General features: G+C 48.6%; 4 protein-coding genes across 4 annotated transcripts; 3 read left to right on the plus strand and 1 right to left on the minus strand.

Moving 5' to 3' along the window:
• Nucleotides 1-293: 293 nt before the first annotated feature.
• On the plus strand, nt 294-1242 carry rab7 (Rab family GTPase YPT7; the record flags this gene model as incomplete). The annotated part of the gene is made up of 6 exons (XM_089600167.1): nt 294-323; nt 404-457; nt 524-607; nt 680-859; nt 926-1073; nt 1133-1242. The coding sequence occupies 6 exons, from the start codon at nt 294-296 to the stop codon at nt 1240-1242; spliced, it is 606 nt and encodes a 201-aa protein (XP_089455629.1).
• Nucleotides 1243-2052: 810 nt separating this feature from the next.
• ALT_7017 (DMT family transporter) lies at nt 2053-3631 on the plus strand (the record flags this gene model as incomplete). Its single annotated transcript, XM_033558355.2, has 6 exons — nt 2053-2169; nt 2292-2609; nt 2665-2670; nt 2725-2797; nt 2860-3275; nt 3344-3631. 6 exons carry the CDS (start codon nt 2053-2055, stop codon nt 3629-3631), a joined length of 1218 nt encoding a protein of 405 aa, XP_033414246.2.
• A 531-nt stretch (nt 3632-4162) lies between these two features.
• ALT_7018 (PH domain-containing protein) lies at nt 4163-5511 on the minus strand (the record flags this gene model as incomplete). Its single annotated transcript, XM_033558356.2, has 3 exons — nt 4163-4390; nt 4456-5205; nt 5266-5511. 3 exons carry the CDS (start codon nt 5509-5511, stop codon nt 4163-4165), a joined length of 1224 nt encoding a protein of 407 aa, XP_033414247.1.
• A 2836-nt stretch (nt 5512-8347) lies between these two features.
• ALT_7019 (glycosyltransferase family 15 protein) lies at nt 8348-10102 on the plus strand (the record flags this gene model as incomplete). The annotated part of the gene is made up of 5 exons (XM_033558357.1): nt 8348-8619; nt 8689-9096; nt 9147-9233; nt 9288-9699; nt 9761-10102. The coding sequence occupies 5 exons, from the start codon at nt 8348-8350 to the stop codon at nt 10100-10102; spliced, it is 1521 nt and encodes a 506-aa protein (XP_033414248.1).
• Nucleotides 10103-10963: the final 861 nt, after the last annotated feature.

Raw genomic sequence — 10963 nt, forward strand, 5'->3', positions numbered from 1 at the left:
ATAATGTCTCAGGCACCCACTTACACCGCCTCGGCCACCGCTCGGGCCATCATGCATCATCGAACCCAACGGTCCCAGTTAGCGTCGGCTCATCACTGCAAGACCCAACAGCTGCGCTGCTAACTGTTGCTGCTCCTCATCTCTGCTACATACGTCCAGTACACCTCTACACTTTCGCCTTCTGACGACTGCAGACAATCTCATCCTCTGGCACTACTGCGCTTTTGACAGGCTTTCCGCATCCCCCTTGTCTTTTGCTAAGATATCCTGCCTTTCCCCCGCTTTCCACCGCCATGGCGTCACGCAAGAAGGTCTTGCTGAAGGTACATCTTCCTCAATGCATACGACAGTCAGGGCTCTTTAAATTGCTGAGTGTTTACTTACGTACCTTTGGGGCTTCTAGGTAATCATTCTGGGCGACAGTGGTGTTGGCAAAACGAGCTTGATGAATCAATATGTCAGTGGCCTCATCTCGGCGATTTATGGATATCGTCCAAACCGCTAACCTCCATCCGATCGGTAGGTCAACAAGAAGTTCAGTGCAAGCTACAAGGCCACTATCGGCGCCGATTTCCTCACGAAAGAGGTGCTCGTAGACGACCGTCTGGTAACAATGCAGGCATGTGTACCACCCATGGCTCGCATATTCGCCGAGGATTGCGAATTAACCTGTGGATAGATCTGGGATACTGCGGGTCAAGAGCGATTTCAGTCTTTAGGCGTTGCATTCTACCGGGGTGCGGATTGCTGTGTTCTGGTATACGATGTGAATAATTCCAAGAGCTTCGAGGCTCTCGACAGTTGGCGCGATGAATTCCTCATTCAAGCGAGCCCTCGCGACCCGGAGAGCTTTCCTTTCGTACGATCCTCCCTTGCCACTCCCTGACCTTTGATGTGCAAACGGGCAGATGCTGACCAGTTCCAGGTTGTGATCGGCAACAAGATTGATGTGGAGGAAAGCAAGCGGATGATTTCTTCGAAACGCGCCATGACTTTCTGCCAATCGAAGGGCAACATCCCTTACTTCGAGACAAGCGCTAAGGAAGCAGTCAACGTGGAGCAAGCATTCGAGGGTATGTGACCAGTTTTCGCTTAAACATGAACAGAGAGCGCTGTGCTAATATGCTGAAAGTCATCGCCCGAAGCGCCCTGGCTCAAGAAGAGGCTGAGGAGTTCAACGGCGAATTCAGCGATCCCATCAACATCCACCTCGATAGTGACCGTGATGGTTGTGCTTGTTGATGCGCTTCTGAGATGGCCATGACATTTGAACGATTTACAACACCGCTGCTATTCTTGATTCATTCATGTCGTGCGTTTGTGGTTTGTAGAGCTGTTTCTTTCTTCGTTCCATTTGGCGAGCTTGGAGGATTGTACTTTCTACGATAGTTTGGGATCCATATATACCTTCAAAGTTCCTCGGTGTACCAAGTTGCCTGTTTCCTATTGTCTGTCGGGTCGCAAAGGGTATCATATGGGTTTCGAGCTTTTTGACTCTACTTTTCCTTGCTTATCGGTGATAACCTTTTGCTTTTTCGACAGCATACTCAATCAATCGAGAGTCACGCACATAATCCTGCTGCACATGCGCTTATTTTCTTTGTAGCTCCTATCATTTAATTAAAAATAAGGAGATTGAACTTTCAGCGCAAGAAGAAGCAAAAATGGTACAGGTATGCCAGTAGCAGCCGTGATCACGTCTCGTGCCTTATCAGGCCGCTCGTGATGCTTGGCATATATTCCGGGATCAGCGACATCTCCATGATCGGAATGTACCCCCGCTTCAAGGCGCTCACGCTGAAACACTACGGACCAGGCCATCTACCATCGACACCGCCTATTGCCAAATGTGATTTATGGACTCGAATCTCCATCCTAGTATCGGCGCGCCACGATTTGCAGGATATCGTGCTCCATGATCCATGATCACAAATTGGTCTAATCGGTCGGGTACCTTCAATCAATGACCAGGCTCCTCGTCGCTCGTTTCTTCAAATTATCTTTATGAAAATCGTTCTGTTCCCATAAGTTGTTCAATACTACAACTTGCCCATGTTGACATATAGTTGGCATGGTCCCAGCTGGACTGGGGCCGCAAGACGGTCGCTAGGTATCTGTCTCCTACTACTCGTGGTGGTCTTGTGGACGGCTTCGAACTTTCTGGCTAGTGTATGTGCATGTCAAGAAGAGACTTCCGAAATGATCGTGTTTGATGCTGTGCATCTGGGACTTTGTTAGGGCTGGTATCCTGCTACACGCGTGCTAACTGTACATTTTCCATCCCTTTCTAGACCATCTTCGCGGATAATTCATATTCGAAACCGTTCTTTGTGACCTACATCAACAGCTCGCTGTTCATTATTCCTCTCTTCTCGATCATCCTGGGCAGACTATTCAAACTATGGCGCCAGGGTAGATTGTCTCAGATCGATTCTATTCAAAGCCTGTTGCTCCATCTTGATTCGCACGATTCGAAGCGCGAGGCACCCGACGTGCTGCATCCCTCCTCTTTCGCAGATAGACAACAGAGTGAGAACGAAGTTGATAGCTCTAGCAAGCTGGGCTTGAGGGCGACTGCGAAGTTGAGCTTCCAATTTTGTCTATTATGGGTGAGGAATTGGCATGACAAGCACTTTCAATATACAAGCTAACAAGCATGAATAGGTCCTTGTAAGTTAACTACTGCCAACATACCAGCTTTGAGCCGGTGCCTGACTTATACAGGCGAATTATTTCGCAATGGCCTGTCTGCAATACACAACAGTAGGAAGTACCACCATCCTAACTTCAACTAGCGGTACGTGCTCAGCAATCCCACGGGGATCGATTGGTAAGTTCGAGGCTAACACATCCTTCCAGGGGTCTGGACCCTCATCTTCGGCGCAATGATCGGGGTGGAACGGTTCACCGTCCGCAAACTCGCCGGCGTTATCGCTTCCCTGATCGGAATCATCCTCATCTCCCGAGTAGATCTGTCGTCAACGGACTTCCCGCCCGCAGATGATGGCAGTTCGGGTACCTTCCCCCACAAGACGACCGCCGAGATTGCCCTCGGCGATGCGATGGCCGCATTCAGCGCTGTCATGTACGGCGTCTACACTATCGTCCTAAAGAGGCAAGTTGGTGATGAGTCGCGGGTCAATATGGTGCTGTTCTTCGGGCTAGTGGGACTCTTTAATATGCTCTTGCTCTGGCCGGGATTCATCATCTTACATTTCACCGGGATCGAGCCGTTCGTTCTCCCTGATACCGGGAGAATATGGACTATAGTGCTGGTAAGGGACACGTCGTGACAATAATGTGACCCCTGCGGCGCCATGGACTGACGTTTGCATTTCTGCAGGTAAATTCATTCTCATCACTAGTTTCAGATATATGTTGGGCGTATGCGATGCTCCTTACCACTCCGCTTGTCGTGACTGTCGGGCTGAGTCTGACCATCCCGCTTTCGCTTGTGGGTCAAATCTTCCTGCAGGGACAGTATTCGAGTGCGATATACTGGGTTGGTGCCGCTATAGTGTTTTTGTCATTTCTAGTAGTCAACCATGAGAGTCGGGATGATAAGCTGGAGGCAAACTCGGCGGCCGGGTACGATGCTGTCCCTGGTGACGAGACAGGCGATACCGCTTGATGAAGAGTTTCCATATGGTTTGGGCTAGAAGGGAAACCTTTTACGTCCTTCACACATCGTTATCCTTGATAGACCGAAGACCAGTAATGCATTAAAATTATTAGACGTCATACTAGGGTGTAACACTAATTAGACACTGATTTCCATCGTCCGTTGCCAGTGGAAGAACAATGACGTAGACAAGCAAGGAAAATACCAGAAGGAACGAGATCATTATGATACAGCAAAAACAGTCAAGACTCGTCATCAAAAATTGCCATGAACTCGACAATGTTGAGTAGTCTTGGTATCCCATTAAAGCAATACAAGAAGGGATGACAAAAGGGGAATAAAGAAACAGCCATCACAAGAAGGGGTATGTACGTCATGAAACAAATATGACAGCAACGAAGAAACGCTGTGCAAAGGAGGACCTTGGATCACTTGAGATCTGCAACGAGTGAAGAATATGGTCAGAGTGAAAGGAATGAAGATTGAAATTGAGCCAGTGGTAAGCATACGTGTTGGCTTGTTCCACATCAAAGTTAATATTCATGGTGCTGATGCTCCTGGTGCAGGCTCCAACTTCTTGCGCGCAACAAGGATACTCTTCAAGGAGCCTAACCACTTGGCAAGAGATTCTTCGTCAGGTGCGCATAATCGGTACGATTTGTCTTCGGCGATTATCTGAAGACAGAACTTCTTTGAACGTGAAAGAGGGTCAACTTCGGCGGCTTCGATGACTTGAGACATGGGCAGGATTTTGATAGCGGAATACTCCTATTCATCAAAGTTAGCTTGTTGCCCAGTCTCACTTGAGAAAACATTGTATAGGGCTATCGTACTTGCTCATCCTTATAGAATCCAAGGCTCTTTGGCCTCAAGACGACCCACAGACGCTTCCACTGGCGCACTGCGCCTTTGATTCGAAGGCACTGGAGATAGCCGTTGCAAATAACTCTCTCTGGATCGCGGAGGATCCCCAAGTCCTGACTGCGACCAACATCTCGCGGTTGGAGTTGTTGTCCACCCACAGGGGCCGATGTAGACAAATTCTGCAGGGAACGGTTGGGCTTCATGTGAGTACTGGTGTTGCTTGTAGGTCCATCAGACCACTCCGAATATGACGTTATCTCATTTCCCGAGTGGTCCTGTAAGGAGCCGTATCGATTGGAATAGCGGCCAGGTGAAAGTGACCGTCCCAATTCAGGCGAGCTGGCTCTTCCCGGATATTCGAATTCCGAGTGATCTGTAGTATCCTCGACGTGCTGCCTATTGGCCGCCGGCACATTTCTATTTCGCGACAGAGCCAAGAAGGCTTCTTCTTCCTCGTCCGCACGAGTTTCAGCACGAATACGTCTAATCCAGTCCTCTGCATCCTTCTCCGACAAAGCCTGGAAGCGGTAATTTTTGGATGGCGAGAATATACCGAAGACGTGTTGTCGAGACGATCGCGGGGATTTGACCGGAGCAACCGCTGTGACTTCCGAAAGAGTTATGGAAGCCCGAAGTCTTGTCGCTTCCTCATCTTTATAGACTGACAGGAGGTTCGGGCGGAGGACGAGGTAGGCGGGCTTCCAAGAAGCTCGGAATGCCTAAAAGAGGCTATTAGTTAGGACATAACAACTAGTGCTTCTGTAACGAAAGCGACTTACATGCTTGTGTTTCACTCGACGATGCACTTTCCCGGTTTTCAAGACTCGATCGAATTCAAAGCTACCATTTTCGTTGACTGGAGAAAATGTGTCCAAGTTGACATGGCCATTGCGAAAGGCGGGGGAAGGGTGTATAGGCCGTAAAAATGTAGACTGCTGGACAGTGCCGTCGGGAAACTGAATCGAGGGGGCTTTCATATGCGCCTCCGAGATTGGCGGGCAGGAGCTCGACATTGTTTGATCCATCGTGGTCGCAGACTTCCTTTCAAAGGACAAAATTAAGATTATGAAAAGTCACGAAGGGTTTAGAACGGAGACCACATGCCCAGGACGCAAGTTGAAGCGAAAAGGTGCGTATGATGAGGATCCTAATTCAAAATTGTATGACCGCATCTAAAAGACACTGCGGGACAGGTCCCTATGAAATACAAGACGGGCACCTGAGAACGTAGGCAGAAACGATGGGAATATTTCTGACTAGTTCCCAGGTGAAGGGCAACTTTCTGTCTGATCGTCTGAGAGGCAAGATAATTGACGAGACAGCGTCACAAGGACCGACGGTCCCTCGGACGTCCTAGGAGGGGTGAAATTAACCCCCGAACTGAAAGAAATTAAGATGCGGCGATGACGGTCGTGTGGAGAAGAAGACCTTAGAAGGTGCAGAATGCGCTGCACTTAATGAGGGACGGCCCTCTCTTGTTTTCAGGGTTGTTCGTTATGATGAGCTGTAAGTAAAGAGGAAATGTATTGGGGAACAATTACCCTTTCTCGAAGGAAGTTCCTCCATCACAGTCCCATGGAACGCATGGGCGGCTTTTAATGAGTACTTGGTAGATCATCCGACAGGAGATGCTTCGAGGTCTGGGACGTCGGGTGAAGCTGCTACAAGATAACTACTAAGGAGCAAACTACTTACCTACTTGAGGTGAGGGCGGCAACTCCTCCCGGTCCTGAATCAAGCTTTGTTTCGAATCGACTCCTTTTCTGCTGATTGATTGGACTTGAACCTGCTTCGCCGTCGACGAGGGAAACATTTATTCCATCGCAAGCTTCACTGATCTGGTATAGAATCAACCTGTCGTGAATGACCTCTACGTTACTTACTCTACTTCACACTTCAGTATCGGCTGTACTTGTCTTCTCAGGGGCGCATACCTCTTCTTATGCATAAATGGTGCTTGATTCGGTAGTAATAGCTTAATACAAGAGTACCTAGGCTGGTTACTAAATAGATGCTTTTAGTGGTCAACCAAAGAGGATATTATTGGATATGACCCCCTTTATTTCTAATTCTGGATGCAAGTATCTCAACTACCTGCCTGAGTGGAAATTTGGGTAAATTATAGATCGCCTTTAAGAAAAAGAATAATAGCAAATCATCTCATTCCACCTCTTGGGATTGTACATAGTAGATTTGGGCTTGTGTTTGAACTCCCAAGGACAACACAGTAAGTTCTGACTACCATTTCTAAAAACAACGACGTACTAACAACGGTCCAGACCCTTCGCTGTCAAGGAAAAAAGGGAGGCGAAAGAGGCCACCTTGACAGATCCTTTAGACCAAGTGTCACGTGACTGAAGGGTTCGACTTCTGGGAGGTACCTGAGTTCTATCTTCTCCATAGCCTATTACCGTACCTTTAGCTTAATGTACGTGAAATACCAAGATATGAGGTAAGGTAAGGTAAGGTAGGTACAGGTACCTAGGGATGAACTCCTCATTCGGTGGTACCTGAGGGAAGATTCCTCCTGTCGGGACTGTCATTACTTTACATTTCTTTCTGTATCATCAGGCTGGTAGTCCATCATGAGCACACCTAAGGTAGGTAGGAGTACAGTAATGAATGGAGGACTTTCTTGAGATGATAGATACCTTAGTCTTCAGGCAAGCACAAGCACTCACAACACACTACTCGCTGGCATGCCAGAATTGTGGGAGAATCTGCTGATCAATAATACGGTCCTCGATGTACAGTGTACTCCCTTGTACCTCTGTAATTATCAGTGGTGTAGGCGAGTCCACATGCGCCTACATATGCATGCTTCAAAGGTCAAAGATTGCCAACCAGCTAATATGAAATCTCCGTAATCGATCCAGCATGGAGAGTTCGAAGTATCATGCGCCGTATACTCCAAGAAGTACGTGGTTGGATATTGGACAGACGAAAGCTCTTCTATAGCAGAATATCGCAATCAGAGAGAAAGGTGATGTTGATGTCTTGATTCTATAATTACCAGTCATTGACGATCTGATTCATCTCATCCTTTATATGAACATCGAATGACTCGGTAGTGATACGATACCTAGGTAAGGTGCTGATCTGCTGTAAACTCAGGAAGAGTCGAAGAACATGCCTGTTCCTGGAGGGTCGTAGGTAGATTATCTACTCCGTACTGCCGGTGGTATTACGGCTTGAGCCGCTTGTAAACTTACCGTTCTGGTGTGACTGTGACCAGAGCGAACGGCTTGCGCCTCCTTGGGCTTGGCGGAATCTCCCAAATCTCCCATCCCCAAAATCATACCCTCAAACCTTCGCCCCGTCGTTGGATGCCTCCCGCAATTTTTCCACCTCCCCATCCAATTCTTCCCCCCAACCCCATTTGTGATTGATGACCTAGTCGATTACCCCCGTGTCTTCGGCCTCACTGCTTAGGACAACGGTCCCCTGCGTTGCTTTCAACGCTTTTCGCACCTGCTCGCAACAGGTCGATTGAAGAGGGAAAAGTTGGAAAGAGAAAGGAGGTTCTCCTCCGGCCACTCGTTTTTTTTTGCTGGTCTTTTTTTCCTTTCTTGATTGCGGACTTATTCTTACCTTGTTCTATACTCTTCTATTCCCATTCCTGTCCATATTTCTGCGATCTGCAGCTGGTATACATCCATAAGCCTTCGACTCCCTGTTGTCTCGCGTGCGGATTGTTGCAAACCAGTTCAGCATCTATCCTCTGCTCATCAACCACGGCTCTTGTTCAGACTAGGCTGCTCGTCCGGACTCGGACAGAGCCTTGAATCTACCGCTGGAACCTGACATTGGTGTTTTGCGTCGACTTGTTCGAAGTCGACGCAGCGTGGAGACACTGCCATCATGAGCTTCATTCAGCGTATTGTGAAGCGGTTGCCCTCAACGCCGAATCTACCCTTCGATGACAGCTCACGCGAAAAGGCTCGGAATTTCTCCAGATTCGCTTTCCTGAAGCGCAGGATACGATTAAAGGGCAACTCGTCGATTTCCATACCCCTAGGCTTTGTTCTGTTATTTCCGTGCCTTGTGATTACCCTCATTCTACTCTTGTTCGTACGACATCCAGCCTCTCCTGGCGGGATCCTCATTCCAGCAGGCACTCCGCCCTCGATCAGGTTCGACTCCCATCAACAGCCCCTTCATTGTACCAATCCTCAAAGCTAACGTGCCATTCTTTGCTACAGGAGAATAAGTGAGAAATATGACAAGGTCTTCGCTACTGGCTGCTTGCCAGTTGAAGAGGTGCCCCCTGACTATAAACGGGCGAATGCTGCGTTTGTCGTTCTCGCCCGTAACAAGGAATTGGAGGGTGTCGTTCAGTCACTGAAATCCATCGAACGTCACTTCAATCGCTGGTACCACTATCCATATGTATTCTTGAACGACGGCGACTTCGACGATGACTTCAAGGCCACCGTCAAGAATTACACCAGCGCCCCTGTGGAGTTTGGCAAGATCGATGAGACCATGTGGGGTTTCCCCGACTGGGTTGACCACGAGGTTGCCAAGGAAGGTATCAGAAAGCAGGGAGATGCTGCAATCATGTATGGAGGCATGGAAAGTTACCATCATATGTGCAGATTCTATTCTGGGTGAGTGTCTCGCGGTTTGTTGTGGCTAGCTATGATTGACGTGGCGGCAGGTTTTTCTACAAGCATCCTCTCCTCATGAAGTACGAGTGGTACTGGCGTCTTGAGCCGGAGATCAAGTACTTCTGCGATATCACATAGTACGCATAGCACTCCCGTCTTTGCAACTGGCCACATCCTCTAACTAGCAATAGTGATCCTTTTATCATGATGGCCGAGGCTAATAAGACTTACGGTTTCACTATCGCCGTCAAGGAACTTCGCGAAACTGTACCCAACATCTTCCGCTACGCGTCCGCCTATATGCGAAAGAATAATTTCAAGTCGAAGGGGCTTTGGGAGATGTTTCTTGAGAGGCCTGAACAGGAGGAACCCAAGCCGGAAGAAGAACAGAAGAAGGACAAGCTTCCCGACGAGATACTCCTTACCGATCCGGGCGAGAATGCTCTTCCTGAAGTTGATCCAGAGGCTATGGAGGGCGAGAAGTACAACATGTGTCATTTCTGGAGTAATTTCGAAATCGCACGCCTGGATTGGTTCCGCAGCAAAGAATATGAAGATTTCTTCGAGATGATGGACAAGAGCGGGGGCTTCTGGATGGAGAGAGTAAGTTCGCAATTGGTTCGTGGTCTTTATTTGGCTGGACTGACACCTTTTTTTAAAACAGTGGGGTGATGCGCCTATCCACTCGCTAGCCGCTGGCGCTCTCTTATCTCCCAGCGACATCCACTACTTCCGTGATTTTGGCTATCGTCACACCACGATCCAACACTGTCCTGCAAATGCGCCTGCGCGACAACTGCCCCGAATTCCATATCTGGAAAAGACCACGTTGGATGAGAAGGCGCGAATCGAAGAAGATGAATACTGGGCGACTTTTGACGCCGTCAAGGAGAACGGTGTCGGTTGCAGATGCAGGTGTGATACTGATATTGTGGATGTTGAAGGCAAACAAGGCAGCTGTCTCGCCGAATGGGTAGAAGTTGCTGGAGGATGGGCATCTCCATAGACCTGAATTGCCCGTCAATGTACTCTGTATAATGTTTGCAACACCCTTTCCGTGCCTACTTGTTCGATTATGAGCGCTACTTGGGTCGTCCTGGGAGTTTTTTGCTTGGGCCTGCAGACTGTGTTGGCCGTGGGGTTCTTCTGGACGGCGTTTAACGGATCTGACGACTTCTTATACGGAAGACGGTGTGACACCCTCATATTGACATATTCATCTAGCGTGCTTCGTACATCTTGTTTGGATTGCCACGTCCTATAATTCGTGTCGAAATCTTTATCTCCTTTCAGAGAATGCCTTGACCGACTTTCCGAAGAGTTGTCTTTTGCGCATCACTGATCCGACTCTTCGACGATGCAGCTCTCAAAGCTGTGGCTCATGCGCCGCCAACGACGGACTCGTGTAGAGTCTTCTTTCCGCAGGCTCCTGTTACCAGACAGATGTCTTGGAGATTCTTGCTTCGGCCGGCCGCGGTTTTGAGCGAGTGCTGTTCTCGATCGCCATTCCCTGAAGCCGCCAAGAGAGCATTCTTGGCAACAGTGTGGGAATAGTCATTCAACAATATGGCCATCTCGGACTCTCGAGGCCTAGCTTTATATGTGAACTGAGGATGACACAGCGGCGATGTGACCGTTATTGAGGCTTCCGATATCTAATCCTTAAATTCCTACCTCTTTTCCCCATGCCTCTTGATATTGATATTTGTCTCCCTGTCTCCTTTCAACCCAGTATCACCTTCTTGTTTCTGCCCTTCTGCATTTAATTCACGACGACTGTACATATTGTTCCCCGTGGGCCCCCGTTGAGGCCCCTTCATATGCGTCATTGAGTCTCAAATAATACACTGAGCATGACTTGTCCATA

The sequence above is a fragment of the Aspergillus lentulus genome (assembly GCF_001445615.1).
Source record: "Aspergillus lentulus DNA, contig: Alt12, strain: IFM 54703, whole genome shotgun sequence".
In the NCBI taxonomy this organism is placed as follows: Eukaryota; Fungi; Ascomycota; class Eurotiomycetes; order Eurotiales; family Aspergillaceae; genus Aspergillus; species Aspergillus lentulus.